This window comes from Hyperoodon ampullatus, assembly GCF_949752795.1.
Source record: "Hyperoodon ampullatus genome assembly, chromosome: 5".
In the NCBI taxonomy this organism is placed as follows: Eukaryota; Metazoa; Chordata; class Mammalia; order Artiodactyla; family Ziphiidae; genus Hyperoodon; species Hyperoodon ampullatus.
The window spans coordinates 114,495,951-114,519,247 of record NC_136918.1 but is presented as its reverse complement, the minus strand read 5'-3'; the positions used below and the strand labels follow the sequence as shown (position 1 = coordinate 114,519,247).

At 34.9% G+C, this 23,297-nt stretch overlaps 1 protein-coding gene across 1 annotated transcript in view; it reads right to left on the bottom strand.

Annotated features, from left to right (window-relative positions):
• Positions 1-23,297, bottom strand: part of ROBO1 (roundabout guidance receptor 1) — a gene marked incomplete at its 5' end in the record, with an annotated part of 793,256 nt that overhangs the window by 108,566 nt on the left and 661,393 nt on the right. The window contains 3 exons of the mRNA XM_079704144.1: positions 805-932; positions 2,968-3,106; positions 3,446-3,566. Of these exons, the coding sequence (XP_079560270.1) occupies positions 805-932; positions 2,968-3,106; positions 3,446-3,566 (388 nt within the window). The remainder of the gene's footprint in view (positions 1-804; positions 933-2,967; positions 3,107-3,445; positions 3,567-23,297) is intronic.

Below are 23,297 nucleotides of genomic sequence, written 5' to 3'. Positions count from 1 at the left end.
TCCCTAAAAAGGAAAAAAATGAGAGAAAGTTCTCAGATGATACATAGTAAGAAATAATCAGTATGACATCATGGAAAAAGGGGAAAAGTGATTATGAGAATGAAAAACATATGAAATTATGGAGACAAAGGAGGTGACAGAACCATTTCTGCATATCAGTTTAAGATGTGACTTTGACATTCAAAAACGTGTAGCCAAAGAATATGGCACCCATTTTGGCTCACATCACACCAAATAATAAATCTTCATCAAAATTAGCAAAGTACAAATGCAATTCATTCACTCAACAAATATTTATTGAATGTCTGTTAAGTCACAGGCACGGTGTGCACAGAAAAAGACTGCAAAAGTCCCTACTCTGTGGATAGATTTTACATTCTAGAGGGAAACAGAATCTTTTCACTTTTTTGTTCTGAACTGTACAGATCCTTGAAAGTTCATGACCTGAAGGAATGGTAGACTTATTTTCATTGAAAGATCAAGTCTTCGCGGCAGTAGCTCTCATTTAATTAAAGCTCTATGTTTGAAGACCCAGAGATTAAAGCACACTCCCCTCCTCTACTTGACCAAGACAATGCTCTCATAATTTTGAAAACTTAGTTCAATTTCCTGTAACAGACACTTATAGAGCTCCCATAGGCAAAACAATAATTTCCTTTAAATATGTTTGGAATAAAGTATATATATATAGCACTATTTAAAGTCTATATTTTATATAGACTACTCTAATATGTAATATTTTCAAATATCAACATTGTATCTCATATAATAAATCAACCACAAAAAATGTTCCCCAAACCTTACCTTGGACAGTCAGAGTAGCGGAGGCTTCAGCTTTTCCAACCATATTTTCCGCAACACAAGTATATGACCCTGTGTCACCAGCCATCACCTTCCGAATTTTCAAGGTATGATCATCTCTGATTTCATATCTAGTGACATACAAAAGAAAGTACAGTTAAGTGACTTACTACTTGAAAGAATCCATCATTACAAATATGTATTTAGGTATCAAATCACAGGCAACATTCTCTTCAGAGAATTTAAAGCAGAAGGTAAATAATGCAGCATTCCTCTAAGTAAGCATGCAGGTAGAAAAGAGCACTTCTTTTACATTCGTGTGGGCAAAAATATTAAAACTACTTTTTAACAGAATATTTTTAGGCAAAGTTGACACTTATTTGTTTATTTCCTCAAGCTCCTGTACTCATACTAAAATTTAAGTGACCATTAAATAAATTTTTATTATATGTCAGACTTTAAGCGTTTTGTAGGTTCTATCTTTTAAAATTCTTATAACACCTTATGACGTCTTATGCTCATCTCCATTTGGCAGATGAGAAAATTGAGGCATAGGAAGGTAAGGTAGCTTGGCTTTGGTCTTCAGCTGTTTTAATGGCAGAGTTAATATTTAAACCCAGAGAGTCTTATTCTGGAATTCCCTTGCCTTGCCTCATCTTGCCTTTTCTTAAATGTTGGGTGACCCTTGAAATTTCACCTTAATCCTCTTTTTACTCTATATGATATCCCTGAGTTATACTATCTACACTAGTTTATATATTGATCGACCACACAAACATTTGCTGCCCCTATTTCACTTAAGCTCCAAATTCATAATCCTGACTAATAATTAGACACCATACCCCCAGGGACACTTAATATTTAATACATTAGATAAAATTTTTTTTCTTACCCTATCACATAAAACAACTCTTTCTCCTAACACAACCTACCTATCTTCCTTCCAAATCATTCAATTCATCAATTGGGTCTCAGAACTTTCTCTCCATGATGGACCCCTAGCTTATTTCCATCTCATCTCCCAGTTCAGGCAATTCACATCTCTTACCTGGACAACAACAATGGTGACCCAGGCAATGGCATCTCCCCAACCCCTTGCCACATTAATGTGATATCCATAATGCTAAAAAAATTATTTCCTCTAAAAAGCAATCCTGTTCATAGTTATCCCTCCTGGCTTATCAATGTGCATGCCGTATGATTCAGAATTCTGTAGTCGATACAAAATCCTGTAAATCCAGCCTCACTATCTCCAGCCTGGTTTCCCATAACTTCTTGCCACATGCACTGTGTGCCGCCATGCTAAATTTCCACCACTCAAAACAGTCTTAGATTTGTGTCTATGTTGTGATGTCTCTTTTCCTGGAATACTCTTTTCCTCTTTCTTGCTTATCAAATTGATACATATTTTTCAAGACATTGCTTCTATGTCACTTCCTTTGAGAACTCTCTCCTGATTTTCTGCTCCCATGGGTCTACCTTTATGCAACAAAAGGGTTTGCTACGTTACTCTGTACCTATCCATACATGACTCCTTTGGTGAGCTCCTTGACAGCAGAAACTATAACTAAACCATTGCTGTGACCCCCAAATCTAGCAGGGGCTCAAGGTATGTCTGCTGAATGAATGGACACACTAGAGAAGACAGCCTAAAGACAGTGCCTGAAAGTTTCATTTCATTAACTCATTCCCTAAGGCTGCGAGCGTATCTCTGCTTCTAGCCAATTTAAGGATTTGACAGATATCAAGAAACTCTGACCTCTTCTACCATTCCCTGGTGATGTTGTAGCTAAGGAAAAGGGAGTTTGCTTTTTAATTGGTTTGTAGTTACATCTTTGGTGCTGTACCTCCCTTCCCTACCTATTCCTATATAAGACATTGGTATTAACTGTAGTCTGGTTGGACAAAGAGAAAACTGTTTAAGGAATGTCACATCTTCCAAGGGTTCCCTGGGCAGGCTGGGGTCATGAACTTACAGTTATCTATATACTCTCAAAGAAAGCATGGCAACCTTCTGATTCTAATTATCTCCATTACTGTGTCTGGCCCAAGGAGATCAAGGAGTCTAGAGTAGACCATTCTAATGGCTTATACGAGAAAAGTGTTCTGATGAGAACTGTAGAAATTCTGAGTGGATGAATCCCATCATTAAATTCTGATCCATACCTGGATTTGGGCAGTTCCCCATCATCTTTCCTCCATCGTACTGTGGGCACAGGGTCGCCTCGGGCCTCACATTTAAATTCCGCACTGTCATCCACAGTGACTGCTAAGTTACTAGGTCTCTTCACAAATGAAGGTCTCTCTAAAATTAGAAAAAGTCATCTCAAAAAAAAAAAAGATGAACAAACTAAAAGCCATTTTAGATGTCCCATAAGAGCAGATTTATAATCTAAGATATTATTTAGAAAATTATTTAGAAAATTATTCCACCGAGTTCCCCACTTCTCCTCCCTAATTGTCTTCCTATGTCTTGGCTACATTATCTCAGGCTGCTTTACTGATTTCTTCTGTCTTTTTTCCAGCCCCCAAAATATTGGTTTACCTTCTAGAAAAGATCATTTCTTTCTCCCTTGTATAAAGATACTAATTAATAATAAGAGAAAAGCTTTACAGTGAGCAGATCAGATAAAATTGCACTTACCTAAAACAGTTAGCTCTGCTACTTCACTCTCACGTTCCCCAACCATGTTGGTACCAACACAAACGTATTTGCCAGCATCACTTTTGCGGGTGTAAGTAATCATGAGCTTTCCTCCTCGTATCTTAAAAAAAAGTTTCACGTGACTATCATTAAAATTGCTATAGTAATTTTTACATGTCGGAGGTCTTCATAAGTGAAGTCTACTTTCTAAGTATGCAAAGAAAGACTGATTCTATCAAAAAGCTGCTGTGTAGTATTTACTCTATAGGTAAGAACTTTAAACAGAATTTATTCCAAAGGTACAATATAAAAGAGGCAAAACATTTTTACTTACCTACATTTCTCATAAAGTAATTATATATTCTATATAACTAGAAATTTGTTTTTCCAAACCAGCCAAGTTCCTTCATATTATTTAATTAAATGAAAACCAAAAACATTGTGTGAACAATTTGGTTAGCAAGTGGAAAAAAGAAAAAGGAAATTCTTTTATTTTAAATTGAAGTATAATTGATTTACAATGTTGTATTAATTTCTGCTATACAGCAAAGTGATTCAGTTTTTCATATATATATATATATATAAATATATATACATTCTTTATCTTCTTTTCATTATGGTTTATCACAGGATATTGAATGTAGTTCCCTTTGCTATACAGTAGGACCTTGTTGTTTAGGAAATTCTTAATACCATATGACTATAATTAACATGTAAATACATATTAGCTATACGTAATTTCAAGGAAGCATATTCTAGTATTACAAGATGTGGAAATAAAAATGTCTCTAATTACTTAATTTGCCAGAGTTGCTTTAAGCAAATATATCTTAATTTCCAAAACATTACAGAACCTGACCTGTCCTAAAAAACGTGTCTCTGCCGTCCAAACAGTTTCTTGGGGACTTAGGAGGCAGAGGCTGAACAGATACCAATAAATCATCTGGAAAGTCATTTGGGTACACTCTTGAACACTTAATTATTTGAAGAAGGATTAATTACAAATGTAAGCAGACTTCCAGTACAATATGTAGGCCAAAGCTAACCATGAATTAAGATTGGGATGCGGAAATTGAACTATCTTTACTTAATTTAATATGCTTTTGGTGGGGAGTAGAGTTCAATTACCCCTGAATAACTATAATGCTCTGAACCTTAGAAAGGTTTTGTCAGGGGTAACTTCCAGAATGTTTATTCATGGAGGTTTTGACCTCACAGTTATTTTGTACAGTATACAGATTAAACAAAGGAGGAAAGAAAAAATACAGAAAGTAAGGAAGGAGGGAAGGAAGGAAGGAAGGAACCATTCAAATAGAATTGTTTTTTCATCCCACACTGGGAGTTTGTTGAAACTACTACTTTATAAAGGTGGGGTCACACTGTTTTGGAATGCCTAAATTGCTTTATTTCAATCCAGACATCCAAACTAGATATTGCGACCAAGTCTTTATGTGTTAGGACAAACCAAATATTAACAGAGCAGTTTTAATTTTTGTGCCTTTAGAACTTGACATTTTTTCAGTCCTTTTATTTAAAAAATGACCATGATTCTCTAGGTGTCATTATAAAAATCATCCAGGGACTTTTCTCTGCATTGCTCATGATTCTATCCCTCATGCTTAGAAAAATGTCTGCATATAGTAGTCACTCGAAAGATTTTTAATGAATGCAAACTGCTTTTGTAGGCAAAATTAGTCTATTATCCACTGAAGCATTTTCATAAAGGTTTATAGCAGCTACATGATATATTAATGATAGATTTATTGTTTTCATATATACTTACCTGTTTTCAAACAGAATACATTAAAAGAACAAATAAATGTCACATGAAAAGAAAATAACCTTCCAAAAGTTTACTGTCAATACTTTATGAGCGTTTTTCTTTTGTACCTCCCTCTCTCTCAATATAGATATAGATAAATAGATATAGAAATATAGATATAAAATATGCATTACACATACACACTTTTACTAAAGTAAAATCATGTGATTCATGCTTTTCTTTTTTAAGTTGCATTTTCAACTCAATAATATCCTACAAAGCACAAAGGAGTCTACCACAGTAAAGAATTTTCACACACCCCATATGTCAATAGTGCTGAGGTTGAGAAACTTTGTTCTAAAGACCTGGCTCTGGCCTAAGGATAAATGCTGGATTAAAATAACAAAAGGAAGGAGGGATTAAAATCATGTAATACCATTAATGTTTACTCTATTTGGAAAAATCATTACTGAGAGTCCCCAGGTTAGTATAAATAAGCCTACACAACTTCCATCCCATTAACAAGACAATTTCACTATAAAACTCTACATTCTACTCTACACTCACTGGCAATAATGGTTCAAAACCCCAAAGTGAACATTACAACTTAAATGGAAAATCAAACAAGCCTCACCAAACCTGGGAGAAACTTACTTCCTAGGAAATGATAGAGACAACAATTGACAAAAGTGAAGGAAGAAACAACAAAATACTGAAAACAGAGAAACACACAAAATAACGGATGCAAATGGTAGTCTTCAGTTTCTACAAGTTCAAATTGATTTTGGCATTATGTCAATGGCTGAATTGAAACAGAGCAAACCAAAAGCCATAATTCTATTCTCTATGGTCACAAATGTGGAATGCATGGTGGCCTGTTCTTTTCAATAAACAGAAGAATAGAAAAAAACGTAGTGCTATAACCCTGATCAAATATACTGTACCAGCTTTAAAGCAGTACCTACTATTAACAATCACCATTTTATGCTGTCATATAAAAATATTGATTGTAAAGGGTGACTATACACATTCTAAATCTTAGTGCTCCTTTGTAAACCAAAAATTGACATTTCCTCTCTCTACAGAGAAAGGAAGAATATGTCTAACACATACAAAACACCATAAATGTGAAAATATCACTATTTAAAACAAGCTAAGAAATATTTCCTGGCAGCTCTCTTCCTGCAGCTGGATCTGACAGCCAAATTGTAAACCTATCAAAAATGAGTTTGTATAATGAACAGACACAATGTTAAACACTGCACTGCAGCAGCTCTATTTCAATTAACCTAACCGGTTAGTGGAGAAGCAGAATGAGTTAAGTTTTCTGACAATATGGCATCTAGCCTATGTCAAAAATCGAAGCAGAGGTCCCACTTCCTCATTACCATCTACCTTATCGGCCTGCAGTAGTAACCACATTAGAAGCCTACATTTCCATAAGCTCTAGACAGCACTTAAAGGGGGACCTCGGCTAACTACAAACTAGATGAAAACAAAACAAAAAAGGTCCTAGTGGTGTTGCTACTTCTGGGGAAGGAGACAGGAGGAGAAAGGAAAAGGTGGTAAAAATGTTAAAGTTTCAAATATCTTTACACTTTATATTTTTCTTCAGAACAGTTTCAGATTAAAAAAAAAAGTTTTAGTGACATTAAGGTATGGAATACCTCAATGTACTTGATATATAGGATTCTTATATACTAGCATTTTCCCTTTAAGAAGCTATAAACGATTATATTCCTTAGGGGTAAAAGCCTTCTCTCCTAGTACTTAAAGACTTCTCTGAAGTAGTTGAAAATCTCTTCTAGAATGCTTTCGTCTCCTTTATTGCATTGTTTACTGAGTAACAAGATGATATAGAAAAATCAGGTATAAGATGTAGCTTTTCAAACAAAAGTGAAGAGAATTATTTCATATTTCTGGTAAGCATGAAAAACCACAGTCAGAATTCTTACTTCCAGAATACAAGAAGGAACATTATCTTTGCACATATAGAAGCATGCTTTCTTTTAAAAAGTAAATTAAGTAAGATTTTTGTCTGGTTATTCTATGGCATATACTGCTCACCCTGCAATCAGTGCTTAAAATCAGAAATAAAGATGAACTTAAAATGAACTCCTTGGTATGTCATCATTTTCTACCCTAAAGCAAGTCAGGTGATTTGCAGTATCTGTTACACAGGAATTGTTTTTCAGGCATCACCCCAACAATGTTATCCATACACCTCTAGGTTAATATACTAAACCAACTGGGGCTAATTAACTAGTTTGGCTACACAAAATCTTTTCTGCTTTTAATTACATTAACCTAATGTGACTTGAGTTCAGCAGACCAAAAATGAAACCACTAATTATATTAAAGGCTTCAAAGATGATTTCAAATTGCTAACCACCAAACTGTCATATAATTTATCTCATTTCCTTTAGTAGATTTTGCAGTCAAAATCTGTTTCTTACTATAAATACTATTTTTAAAATAGATCCTAACAATGGATTAAAAGAACACTGATTTAGAATGCTAAAAGAGATATATGTTTAAACAATATACATAAGATGCAAATAGGTGTCATTATACCAATGAGAAATTGTGCAGTACTTAATTTTTATAATTTTCTAAAAGATTAAAGACTCAGAAATATTCATTTACAGTAGTAAAGACTTAATAAGCAGGGTTAATTGGAGGAGTAAAAATTTTAAAGCACCCAGGTTTAGAAATTATTTTTTCTGAAACACTTGATTCTTTACCACTGTTTTCATACTGTTTTGCAAAGTAAATGAGATGAGAGGTTTTGAATTATAGTCTAGTGTATCATCCTTAAACAATTCACTAAGTCTCTTTGGGCAGAATATCTCTTCATAGCAATGCTGCCAATTCTGCCTGGATCTTTGACCTGTAGAACTGATATCAAACGGTTGTGAGCTAGAAGGGAAGTACTTTGCATGGGTTTAAGACTTCTTAATGACCATGAGATGCAGGTACCCCAGATGGCCAGTCACAGCCCCCAAACATTCTCTTTGGTGAACTAAACTGCAAGGATGGTTCCTAAGGACTCCTTTCAACAGAGACATGTAAAGAAGAGTCACGGTAACAGCTTTTATTTCTTTAACATTTAGTATTAAATCAACAACAACAACAAAAATAACCTCCCCCCTCAAAAAAAAAAAAAGATATATTGTTTGATCAGGGAGCAGAGAATGGGAGGAAATGGAAAAATACCCATTACTTTCCAATCTGGTTGCAAGAGTGGTATCAACCTTTCATGTAAACAATTCTGACTGAAGCATCCATACCTTCTAATATATACCATAGTACCTTTCAAAATCAATAATGCTTTGTTGCATTCTAAATTAAGCAAAAACACTGGTGGTAGTGTAATTATATTGTACAAATGATAGGCAAAAGGTTGGATAAAATACATGTCTCACGGCAGTCTAAAAATATTATAACCAAGTAAAAGATAATTCATATAATTCAGATCTTATACAATATCAAAGAATACAGTATTTCTTATTTGGCAATATTTCTTACTCACACTCCCAGGTAAGCAGTTCCTTAAGAACCGTTAGTAAAAAAGCCATGTCTAGAATGAAATAATTTCATGTTTTTCTAATTATGGTTGAATATCATGTGTAGGTACTTTATATTTTTGAATATACACCTTCATAATTTTGCTGTTTCACTCTTTGGAACCTAAATTTTAATGGAGTTAGTAAGCAGATAAAAATGTAAGTTTTTGAAAAATTTCCACTATCAAAAACCATTGATATAGGACTTCCCTGGTGGCACAGTGATTAAGAATTCACCTGCCAATGCCGGGGACACGTGTTAGATCCCTGGTCTGGAAAGATCCCACATGCCCTGGAGCAAATAAGCCTGTGCGCCACAACTAGTGAGCCTGTGCTCTAGAGCCCGTGAGCCGCAACTACTGAGCCCATGTGCCACAACTACTGAGGCCCGTGCGCCTGAAGCCCATGCTCTGCAACAAGAGAAACCACCGCAATAGGAAGCATGCGCACCACAACGAAGAGTAGCCCCTGCTCACCTCAACTAGAGAAAGCCCGTGCACAGCAACGAAGACCCAATGCAGCCAAAAAATAAATTAAAAAAAAATTTTTTAAACCATTGATATAAAACAATTTATATCTACTACTCTTGTCACCATCAACACTTTTCTTAAGTATAAGAAGAAATTTCTGGGCTTCCCTGGTGGCACAGTGGTTGAGAGTCCGCCTGCCGATGCAGGGGACACGGGTTCGTGCCCCAGTCTGGGAGGATCCCACGTGCCACGGAGCGGTTAGGCCCGTGAGCCATAGCCGCTGAGCCTGTGTGTCCACAGCCTGTGCTCCACAACAGGAGAGGCAACAAAAGTGAGAGGCCCACGTACAGCAAAAAAAAAAAAGAAGAAATTTCAAGAACTTAACCTTTATTTATTCTATTTATTTGTACTAATCTTGTCACACAAAATGTTTTGAAAACTGATATCATGTATCCATAACAACAGGATTTCATATTAAAGTCTCAAACATAAGTTTTATTTTAGATAGATAAATAAACAATATACCATGGTTAGCCAAATCACAGTTCTCCTTCCTGGCTAACAAAGTTTATTTCCTTTCTACTTTTCATAAAGGCTGCTGCCTCTCAATATATTTTCCAAAAAAAATTCAACTCTTTCTATTCCTATTTTATTGTGGTTCACAGAGACCTCACAAAAAAGGAGAGAAAGAAAGAGAGAGAGAAAAAAGAAGGAGAAGGAGGAAGAGGAAGAGGGGGAGAAGGAAAAAGAAATGCATTGTCTTAAATATTTCCCACTCAAGTTTCTTGATGAGATGTGATCCGGTTTCAAACTAGTCATCCAAAAGCTGTTAGGCAAAGCTGGCATGTACTCAGGACCAGTTCAATATGGACTCGTGATACAAAGTGAGAGTGACTGTGTCTCTTGGATGGGTTAAACTAAGAAAAAATAGATTATATGCTAATATTTACAATACTTTTTTACTATAGATTATAAAAAAAAAGTTAGATTTCATTCACACTGTAAAAATTTTTCACCTGAATGATACTAATCCATTTACTTGTCCATTCTTATGCAAAGCTTCCTTCTTCTTTATAGCCTACTTATGGTATGAACAATGTTCATGAGATTTTCATGAAAAAATCTTGTACAACAGAAGGATGCCTGGATAAGTACATATACATTGTAAAGAAATTATGAAAATGGCAAATTGAAAACACATGATCATTCCACATTTTACTTACATTAAAAGGAACAGCATTACAAGGAAAAAGAACACAACTTATTGTAGGTCTTTCAACTGTTCTATTAGGAGTGGAATTGAGAGGAAAAACAGGCAATTAGGATCTGTCCATTGGCATCCCATATCTGCTCGGGCTACATGCATACAAGAGAACATGATCCAATTTCATTTGTTTGCTGGTACACTTTACAGTATCATTTAAAAACCAACATGATTTCTGCCAGGAGTTTAAACACACTTGATCATCAGAGAGAAGCAACAAGAGACTCATGCAGAAAAAGCAATTATCCCAGTGGGGACACGTGGCTCTCTACACAGCTTGGTGAGCTGTCAGCTGAGAACACAGGCCTGGGAGAATCGCTGCCTAAGACTATGGCAGCTGCATCTCTCTGTGATTTTCATTTCTCTGACTAAACTTCTCATTTATTCCTCATAGCAATTTGGTAGTTGGCTCTTTGCTGCCACAGAAGCACACCTAGGATAATTCCATATAGACTATATCAGGAAGAGCTGTATTGCTAATTGCAGGCAAGCGGGAGCCACCCTGCAGAGAGGCATAGTTAGTTAAAGGGAGAGGATGATTTTCTTTGTGAAGGTATAAATTATTACCTTTCTATCTACCTAGTTTATATCACTGGAGGATCTTGCCATGAATCCTAATTTTAACAAGGAATAATAGAAAAAAGAAACCCAGTCTCCTTAAAAGACACCAATTTTGCTTGCCTAAGCGTGGCTCAAAGTCAATATGAAGACTTGGGTTTGGCATTTTCTCTTGAGCACCCATTTTCTTGAACCAGTCAACCGGGAAAGCCATCTCTAATTTACCGTATTCTAAACCAGGGGCAGACAACTGCCGAATGCTGGTGAAATGGAGAGCAGATGAAACAGTGAGGGCTTTTAGCTGACTCCCCAGGTATCTGGTTCCCAAGTCATTAAGATCAGAACCCAAAAGTGAATCCTATAAAAAGGAGGTAACCTAAAGAGTGGTTTGGGAAGAAAATAGCCTTTGCTAGCTATCCCCCCAAAGTAAGTAAGTCAATTGATCTTTACCTCTGAAAATTCTACGTATTTCATGGTAGTATTCTGCATACATATGAGAAATTAATTTAGTTCCTAGCCATTAAAGTTAATGTATTGGTTCCTTCACAGGTCTCATGAAACAATGTCCTGCTGTTTTAAAGGTAAAAACAAAGTCTTATGGGCAATTTTCACTTTCCTACAAAACCAGGATTGCTTTTTATCACCTCTTCCAACCATCTGGCTATAATTCTGAATTTACATACAGTCACTGTTAGGACAGCCTGAAATAAAAATCTATGAAGGAATTATGACTATACTCTAGAAATAAAGATGACAAATGCTCATCATATTTGAGGGGAGAAAAGCTCATTTTCAAACACTTGGCTCTTTTGAGTTACAAGCGGACCAGCTGAAACTACTTTTCAAATTGTAAATCTTTTTTCTTCACCATGGGTTCTTATGCTTAGTTCTTTTCTCCAATTTTGGTCCAGTGTGAGAAGTTCCCTCACCACCAAATGCCTTGCTCAGATAATGCCTTTTCCAGAGACACTATTTTGTTACTCTTGAAATTTAACTTCACTTATATTATGCAGAAGACATATAACCAGGGCAGACAAAGTCAAACCAAGGTTGAGTATATAAGGGATTCTTGGATTTAGAAATGCAGGATGACTTTATGGAAATGAAGTACAGAAATTAACTAAGGAGAACTGCTTTATGGAAACATATTTGTAACTTGCAAAAATAAAAAAGCAATAAAAGCATTTAATACTGTTAAGATTCTATACAAGTATGAAGATACCTAAAGTAGCTACAAATGGAAATAAACACTCATTCCCATTCTGTGGTATTTTAATCTAAAAGAGTCAAAGGAGAACAAGAAGAGACTGCAAGTGACAGGCTTAATTGATTAATCAGAGTCAAGCATCATCAGACAGGGTCGGTCAGAGATTCAATACCCATATGGCGAGTTGCTTCACTCTTTTATTGATCACAAGACTCTGCCGGAACCTAGCTCTCTTATTGGGCAAATGTGTGCCTCATTTCATAAGGGACAGATGATAAGATAAAAGACGACAACCCCCTCTCCTCCACCACTGCACATGGTAAAACAAATGAAAATATATCTACATACTACCTAAGAGAAAACAAGCAGGCTAATTTACACATGTAAGGAAGAGAATAAAATCTTGGGAAGAAAGGTCTGAGCTAGGGCTTAAATGAACTCTTTTCGGTGGGTTACATTAACCTTCAGAATTATCCACATGTACTTCTATTTCCTGAGAACTAATGGTTAACTTGTGGACAAATAAGAAATCAAAATAAATGCATCCTGCCCCTTATAGTTCTATAGTTATCTGTGAAAACAAAAGAGAAAACGTCTATCTGAAGAGTATTTCAGACACCATTTGGAATGATACTTGTTTGTGACAATGCTTCTCAGCCACAAATGGTTCGGTTCCTCAGTCAAGACAAAAATAAACTGAACAGAAAATGTAGTGCAAAAAGTATTAATGCAGTTAAGGATCTCTGTGTTTTGGATTGCTCCTAACCCTAAGGCTATGAGTTGTAATGTTTGAACTTTGATTTGAAATTCAGAATTCTGTGAATCCTAGCTTGCTTCCACACAAACCTAAATAGGAGGTTTCAGGATATCAGTCAGTGGGAAAATGAAAGTGCAAGATAAAGTCAATATGAAACAAAAACAAAAACAAACAAACAAAAAACGTTATCTTACACTTCTTGCTTCTTTTCTATATAAAATATAAGTCCTACAATGGCAAGGAGTTTGTTGTATCTCTAGAATCTTGTTCAACACCCACATAGAAAACACACTATCAGATTTTTCAAGATCTGAGATGTAGGATACATGTAATTCTTTGATTTCAGTCATCATCTCTTCATAAAAAGGCTTGATATTTTAGAATTTATGTTAGAAGTACACTCTTTTCTATTGTCTTGTGGAAAACTAATTCAAATTCTGATGACTTCATACAAAAGTGGTAAATATATTTAAATGTTCTAATGTGTCAATAGGAGTTTTAAATGACTCAACAACTGGAAAAACCTGAAAAAAATTATGTCCTAAGTGTAAAATGCTTTTGGCAGTTTTGTCCACAAACACATGAAAAATACATCAGTGAACCTGTAGTACATTTCGTAAATGTACTACTGTATTTAAACAACAATCTGGAATATCATTACTGTTGTGATTAATGAGAACTATGATGCAGCAACATGTGCTGTGTATATGACATTGCTGCATGCATCATCTTTCATTTTTACGACAGTCTCACAGGTGAGGTATATTTTTCTATTTGGGGATGAGAAAACTAATGCTCAGAGAATATCAGAAACTTGCTCCAGATCATTTAGTAAGGGATTGGAGTTCATTCTACATAAATCCAAAGTAAAGTTTACATAGTGCACTTTCTTTTGGACAGAAAACAAGAGCTCATGTTTTCTGTGCTTCTCATGCCACAAACTACAAATTAGCAATGTCTTGTTTAGATTGCGAGAACCAACGGCTTGACGAAGAAATAAGTGCTATTGGTGGACCTCCCTGAGTCCATTAGATTGATGGTCTTCCATCTATTACACTCCATGTTTAAGCCTGAGTGATTGGGATAACCAATCTAATTGCCATTAATCCATCTAGCTGCCAGTGGAAAAGATATGCATGTTTACATTTCACATATGCATGTGCTCTTTGCAGGCGAAATCTAGTTAGGTAAATATCTTACGTTAGTTCCTATACAGAGGAATAGCTCTTCTTTCCCCATAAAAATATGTACTTATTACTATGGTATATTTAAAATTTGAACAGAATATTTGTAAGGTTCCCTAATAGAGATGAGAAAATGTGACATGATCTTTTATAAGCATGATGTATGTAGCAATATGGTGATGTGATGTATCTAGGAGAGAGAAAGAGTGACACCATGAATGTTAAAAGGCAAAGAAATAAGAAATAATCGATTCCTTAGTAAATTACACTTTATCCACTCAAGGAGACAGAGTTCCATTATTTTCAACCAGTATTATACAGATTGAGTTCACCTGCTTTTGAAATTTTCCCATACAAGATGATGCTCTTAAAGGTGACTTAGACATGAGCCGTTTCCTAGTGTGATCAGCCTTTAAAGCTTCGTTATCACCTAGATTTGTAAGGTTTAAGAAGAGAAAACCTGTGCCATCTGTTAGTAATTTTGTTAATGCACACCGGATTATTTTACAAGTGTATGATTTATCATATTATTAAATTCTTTGGGCTTCAGGAGATAAAAATTGAAGTGGTCAGATGTTACCAACAGAGTATTAGTACCTTTAAAACAACTCACCTTTAGACAAAAGAAATGAAGAATCAGCATTCGATTAGAGAAGACATCAGCCTTAGCATAAGATTTGGGATTATTTTTGGAGAAAGCTTCTTTAAAAGTGACAATATGAACAAGATGGAGAAATAGAGAAAACCAATTTTAGCCAATTATAAACTATGAAAAGGAAATCCCAACCCTTTTGCTCAGATTAAATATAATTTTAAATTTAAAGGCTTAAAATAATTTCTTTGATTTCTGCATTTTGAACTATGTTTTAAGGAAAGAATGCTGTACAATCAAATGCACTTTTGAATCTACTACTTTGCTTTTAAAGATTACAATTCATTCTTCCTGTGGTAAACAGAAAAATAAAATTATGTCTGGGCCATCATGAGCAAACACCAAACTCACAAGCATTTAGAAAAGTCAAATTTTTAAAAACAGAATTTACGAAAAAGTACTCTGATATCATATAAATATTTTCCAAATTATAGGCAAGATTTATAAGCAAGGTTTTAAGATAAATTTTAAAACTATATCTTTAGAGAAACATTTCATCCTTGATTGATAGAACATTGAAAATAAAATAAACTAGTTGGAACACCATCCTTGAAACCACAGAAGACTGTACCTTTAATTTGGCAAACTACTTTAACCTATAATTAAACAAAGTGCTCCCAGACAGTAGTAAAATTCCACTAGTCCTTGGCTATTTGGAAAAATGTAATGGCCTGATCAAATATATCAAAGTGTTTGGAAAGTGAAGAAACCCAGTTGCTTGAGTGAGCATGCATTATAAGGAAAAAACAAATGGGACAACATTTGTAAGTCAGCTATCTAAGTTAATCAGAAATTCCTATTATGAGCTCTGTCTCTGACCATGTGTGTTCATTCTGTAGAGTTATAATACTTCTGGTAGTATCCTGTATTGATAATTACTTTGAATTATGAGCTATAACTCTTTTTTAGCTGTTTACTCGTATTTCTGAGACACTTTCTGCTTTCTGGAAGATCTCCTCTGACTGAAGGATCATGGATGCTGAGCAGCAGTATACATCCACAACAGGTTTTGGCCCAGTCAATTTCAGGAGTTGGCAGAATTCCATAAAGAAGGCAGCTTAGGCAGATCTGCCAGGCACTCCTGAAACTAACATTTGGGTGGGACTAGATTTTGGAAAAATATTCAAAACTGTTTTGGAGGAAACGTATTTGGAAAAAAAATTCAGAAGGCCAGAATCATCTTGATTTAAAAGAGTACTGACAGTCAACATTAACACAAAGCTGGATAAAAAAATCTACATTGTACAATACCAAAACTGTTCAAGAGTATTCTGATTTTTCACATATGTTAGGACTTTTACTCATATGGAAGTTCATTACACTTCTTAGAGGAAAATTAAAAGTTGAATTATAGTATATTGTTTCCTGAAGTCACCAAAGATTATTTGTTAAACTAGACAATATTTTATCTGGCACTCTTTAGCCTCTGCTACTTTATCTCTGCATCCAAACATACTTGCACCCTCTCTGCGGTACTTGAGTCATTTTATATGGACTTACAAGGATTTTATTAGGAATTACAGCTAGGTGTCTCAAGGGACCAGACAAAAATGGGCACGCAGACTATAAATTACAGAGGCCCCTAAAAGTATATGGCATCCAGAAGGAGACTCATATATTTGTACACTTAAAAAAAACTGATTGAAACAGGATATACCATTTTTATCAGCATTGTTTTTTGTTTGTTGTTTGCTTTGTTTTGTCCACTAAATAATACAAAAGGGTTCTTTTTCATTCTGAATTAAAAATCTCTGGTCTCTTACCTCTCCAAGTTATTAATATCAATGTAGAATGAACATTAACTGAAAATCAAGACAGAACTACTTAAAATAACACCTTACAATAAGGCAGTTATTGTGAGTCTTCAAAACACTCTCACTGCTCTGGCTTGATGCTCATTATGAGCCTAATAAATAGGGAAGACATTATTAGCTTAGTATTTTCAACAATTAAAGGATGTGACCAAGGTCTAGTTATTAATGCAGTTTCAAAAAAGGAGCTTCAGACTTTCCCAAGATGGCCATAAGTTAACCTTAACTTAGAATTTAAATTGCCATAATTTATTTTTATTTATTGGATGAAATCCTGAGGCAATCTCAGATAATCAATCACTTAAGATGAATTTAGATATGTTCTTAAAAACATAACTGATAAAGCAAAAATGCATACAGAATTATTAATCAATGTGACACAAGGCCATGTTTGTACCCAGTGGATAAATAATTGAAAATAATAAGGGAAAATATAGAAAATAATACTTTCTTTTTTCTTTCTTTTTATTTATTTATTCATTTATTTTTTCTTGGCTGCATTAGGTCTTCGTTGCTGAGCGCAGACATTTCTCTAGTTGTGGCGAGCAGGGGCTGCTCTTCATTGCAGTGCCTGGGCTTCTCATTGCAGTGGCTTCTCTTATTGCAGAGCACAAGCTCTAGGCACATGCGCTCAGTAGTTGCAGCACGCGGGCTCTGGAGCACAGGCTCAGTAGTTGTGGAGCACAGGCTTAGTTGCTCCGTGGCATGTGGGATCTTCCCGGACCAGGGCTCAAACCCGTGTCCCCTGCACTGGCAGGAGGATTCTTAACCACTGTGCCGCCAGGGAAGCCCAAAATAATACTTTCTATAACTGGTACTAAGATAAGAAATACTGAATTTAGGACCAAAACAAGTAACAAAATTGTATGAAATGAGTCCAGTAAAACACGTTACCTGTGGATTTTCTGTTAGGAAGCATCTTAAATTTAAGTGTTGTTTGAGAAGGGGTGATCAGGTCTAGTTCATCATGGGAAAATCAGAACAGGCATTGAGAGGTCTGGCTCTTATTCCTGACTCACGATACAGATCCATTAAGTGACTCAGGGCAAGTCTACTCCCCTGGCTTTGCTATCTTTCTTAAAAATGAAGGGACTTGCCCATTTACCATCTCTCCTCAGCCCCATCTCTAAGATTCTGTAAGTATCTGTAAGTCACATTTACAGAAATATATTTACTCACATAATTAACCTGTATAATATCTCTTCCTTATCTTGCTGATAAGGCAGTGAAAAAAACGTGCTTTAGAAACAACTAAATGGTATGGATGATACCTCCTTTCCAATTTATAAGGGAATAAGAAAGTAAATATATAAGTGCATATGGAAATAGAATCAAGTATGTTCATATTAGCAACTTTTCAGTTCTGAGTATACTAGAAGACATTATTATGATTTATATTTCATTCATTTAATATTTGCTCAAGAAATATGTATTGAGCTCCAACCACAAGACAGAGGGAATACGGCTGGCCTTTATGTGTCATGTATATTCGATGAGTAATACATAAGTAATGATTTGCAATAGATTAAAAGAGAAATATTTAGCAAAAGGAAAAGGAACAGATAGTAGGAAGTCAAATATAGTGTGGAAGTGCAGAGTAGAGTTTTGCAGAAGGTTCCTCTGAAGAACTTGCCTTTAAGTTGGAACTTGAAACTGAGTGAGTTAGACAAAGACGGTGTAGGCGTCAAAACATTCCAGGCAGAGGGAATTGGATATGCAAAGACTTTCATAATTCAGTACTGCAAACTCTTAGTATCCAAGCTTTTATATGCACGTCTAACACACAAATAATGAAAATCTAGAGACCAATAATCAAATAAATACTCACTGGAATTATATTTATAACTATATTGTCATCTAAACTAATTTGTGTGCTAGAACTGAGAAGGCCTTAGTTTATTAAAAACCTTTCAAAAGAGTACTTGGGTTTCACAGGTAGACCTGAGATGCTTGGCTTTCTTTTTTCTAGTTTCAGCGTCTAAACACGATGAGTGTATGTTTAATTATTTAAATAGAATTACAAGTTTCTGGAAAGGTTCAGGATGTTCCTTAGGAAGATAAACCAGCCTTTCTCAACCAGTGAATCTATCTGAGTCACAGCATTTCTCAATTCCCCTGAGAATTGTACATAACTAGAACCGTTCTAGATGCATGGGAGAAAAGTCAATTTATTACACAGAGTGGATGCCTTAGGGCATTAGGGCTTAATTCTCTTGTGGAACCTCCAGTTGATTATTGCATTTCACAGTAGGGGTGAACATAGGATTTTAAATTAGTTTCTTAATATCAATATTAGTCTGAAAACTTTACTTACTCATAATATTCACCTGCACTAAAATACTCATGGTGATTCTGTAGAAATTGATTTTCTCACAGTTGTAAATCAGTATAAATAGAAATTTAGATGAGACAAATGCTGGGTCTGTTTTCATATACATATATGGTCTTCTTGTTAATTCAGAAAAGTTGAAATTGCTGTGGCATAAACAGTTCCTGATTTTCCTTTTCCATCAAGTTATTGATTACTAAATTTATCCAGAGTTCAGGCAGGTACAACAATAATCACCAGAATACTGATTACTAGTATGTACAGAGTGTGTCACCATTTAAAATGACATATAACATGTATTTCCTCACTGGATTCCCACAAGGACACTGTAAACCAATATAGGTATTATTAGACAATTAATTTCACAGATGGAAATGATGAAATTTATAGAGATCAAACGTCCATAAAATCATGCATATAGGTTTTAAAGCATTGTCTTATAATATATGAAACTGTTTAATTTTACTAATACTGTATTTCAATGACTAAATTTGAAAATTAAGTAGGATAGGATATAAATTTACTTTTAAACTCATTTCTTCAGTCTCATGATTCATATTATAGATTCATATTTACTTATATTTAAATCACGAATAAAATTTTTATTCTTTAAATGAGATTTTTTATTCTTTAAAACGTCATGAATAAAATTTTTATTCTTTAAAAAAGATGATATATAATGTGCATGACTCTTTATGTAAGATGGGCAGAAAAAAATTCTGGTTCAATACACCAGTTTCCTTTGAGCTTCACACAACAGAACTACATATTTATTTTTCAGGAACACAAATTTAACTTCTCAGGGAAAAGGGGCTCTATGACATCAGCTGCATTAGGCATGTTGATTTCCTGTAGGGGAGCAGAGGGGAAAAGGAAGCAACGGACATTGAACAATGAAAGAAGTTGGAAGACCAGAGGAAAGCACTAATCGAAGGAAGGGAGGAGAAGCAGATGGCTTAGGAAGCAGACATGTGGGAATTGGGGGGAAAGGAAGTAATTGGCAAGGAGAGGGCTGAGTGCCAAATTTATGAAGATCTGGAGGACACTGGGGATTTGGATGGGATGTGAGTCAGCTGCTTTTTACCAAAATATCACACCAACAAAGGAAATCAAAGAAGCCTACAAAGACACACAGGAAGCAGAAAAGGACTGGAAAAAGAACTGATGACATATTGCATTCTAACAGTTGTACCCCTTAGCATGAGGAATGGGAGGTGTTAAATCATTTTTTATGTATAACTGAATTTTTCTCCTAACTTCACTAATGATTTTCAAATCTTTAACTTGCTTATGAAAGAAATGATATAGATACAACTCTTCTGTTTAAACTACATTTTATTTACCTTGTAGGAATGAGATTTCTCATTCATATATAAATTAATTCATTTAAACCATCTAGGCTTAGGGTGACCAACTGTCTCAGTTTTCCCAGAACCGAGAGTTATTTTTCTGGGACTAGGGATTTTCAGTGCTAATACCAGGACAGTTCCCTGCAAACCAGGATGGTTGGTCATCCCATCTAAGTAAAAACCTTAAGAAAAGGCTACTAAATTAACCTTTGCTCATCACACAGATGCTGTGAAATTTTTTCCACATTTTCAAAGAAGAATGAATAAAGTCTCAATATGGTTATTTGATAAGTAGATGAAATTGACAATAAAGTGGTTTCTGGACTATGGATTTTATAGAAATAAATAACTTATAATGAAAGTATTTCTTTATAATCTAAATTACTTTTTCTATTAAGTAACAAGAAAATCTATGAGACATATAAAACATTTTGTAGCATGCTGCTTTGAAGACAGGTAGGAAAAAAATTAAAAATTCAAGACACAGCTTATCTCAAAGAATAATACAAGTCATTCAAAAATGTTTATGTCACAAAGCCACATACAAAAAAGATGGGAAAAGCATGCATTGTTCATCTCTAAATTTTAGCTTAGAAGCTAAGAATTTAGGGCTTCCCTGCAGTGCAGTCGTTAAGGATCCACCTGCCAATGCAGGGGAGACGGGTTCAAGCCCTGGTCCAGGAAGATCGCACATACCGTGGAGCAACTAAGCCCGTGTGCCACAACTACTGAGCCTATGCTCTAGAGCCCGCGCGCCACAACTACTGAAGCCCATGCACCTAGAGCCCATGCTCCGCAACAAGAGAAGCCACCGCAATGAGAAGCCCACGCACCGCAACGAAGAGTAGCCCCAGATCACTGCAACTACAGAAAGCCTGCACGCAGCAACGCAGCCAAAAATAAATAAAAATTTTTTAAAAAGCTGAGTTTCGAACATGAAAAGAATGTCTTTTAAGCTCTTCTTTTAAATACTAAAATGAAATAATTCAGGATAAATGACGGGGAAAGGTTACTTTGAAGAAACTTACTCTGGAATTTCAGAATTGAGTCCAGGCAGATCTTACCATTTACATTGTACTGTTACTATATTAGTTTTTACAATATTTTATTGTATTTATACGAAATTGTGAAGCTACTACGTCAATACTTTCTTTGACTTAATTTCCCATTTATTTATGTAATGTCTCATAATTGCTTAATTTTTCATCAATAACTTTTGATGTATGTACAGCTGATGGTATTAGAACCTAGCTAATCCACAATTTGGACAGTTAACTACAAAGCACAGTCAGTTAAATCATTCTCTGACTCATTCCCTTTTAATATAAGTCCTTCTTTCCCTAAATGCCAAATGGCAAACGGTCATTTTTCATCCTCTTTAGATAATCTCCTAAAATCTTTTGACGTAAGACCTCTAGTGTCCAGAATAAATAATTTTAGTTTATCTGAGCTATAACCTTTGGTCGAACTTGACCATTTCTGTGCCATAGTTTGTGAAGCTACCAAACTTCAAATTTTATAGATCTTTGTTATGTTACAGTTTTTATTACTGGACATAATATGGACTAATTCTCAAATGTACCAAGCTTAGTTTCAAAACCACTATAACCTCCACTGTGTGAACTAATCTCTCCAGACGCTTACAGACTCAAAGACAATATTTCACAATGGAAACTAAGAGTTACGGCCATTCTGAGTTGAAATTTGCATTGATAGCAAATCAGAGTCTTTAATATATGTAGCAAAATCTATAGGACCTATAGAAAATGTTGTCAGTAAAACAAAAGGCAGGTGTCCCCGCAGTCAACTGGAATTAACCACTGCACTAGTGAAATTTTAGTATCTATGTGACAGGGTCAGGATAAAATGGGTCAATACATATAAAGTGCTTAGAAGAGGACCTGGCACATAGTAAATGCTACATTAAGGGTTTAATATCAATATCCTCCTCCTCCTCCTCTTATCCATAAGACTGAATTGACAGGTATAAGTGTGCCATAATGGAAAGAAAATAGCTTATTCATTGAGTTTTAAAGGGGATTAAATGAGATAATATTAAGTTTCTGGTACATAACAGGTGCTCAATACACAATAGTTATTGTTATTACTATGGTAGAGTAGTAAACTCTTGGTGTCCCTACAATAACCATTTCTAAAACTTGACACATTTGTTTGAAAAACTTCAGATTGAAAAAAATAGAGTGGTGTTATTTCAGTTTGTTTTCATGATAGACTTAAGCACAAGAGCTGTAACATAAATGTTTATTGCATATTTACTATGTTCCATGTACTGAGGATTTGCTATTATTCCTATAAATATTAATTTATCAATCCAAGTCCAAAGATTTAATTCCCAGTCATAAATCATCAGATCTCATATATAAATAAATATAACTGTCATTTTGTTTTGTTAAAATAATGGTATCAATTTGCTATACCAATTTATCATATGTTGAAGTAAACCATATAGTTGATCTTGTCTCATTAGTACCACCTAGGTACTATTGGATACCTTAATACATTTAACTTATGAATACATTTGTTTTTATGCTTATAAATGAATTAAGTAAATTTTATTTAAATCTTCCATGAGAGATGGGCTATTTCCTTCTGTCTTTATGCCTGCAATTCCTGTAGCTACCACCAGGAGCATTTTCTTTTTGTAGAGAGCCAATACAAAAGATATGGGAAACTGATGCCTCAGACATTCTGCAATTGTGTGACCCCCCAAAACTAGCCTGATTTTTAACACACTTAACTTTTCACCAAGGTAACAATATTAAAACTACCCAGGTCTACAAATATAAAATAAATGGCAAATTTTTTAATAAGCTTAATACCATTTCACAATGTTTTGACATTAGTAAATTTCTCTTCTCTCTTTATCAATGATGATTCACTCCATTCAAAAACCCAAAATCATGCTAAAATTTTTCTTGGGCA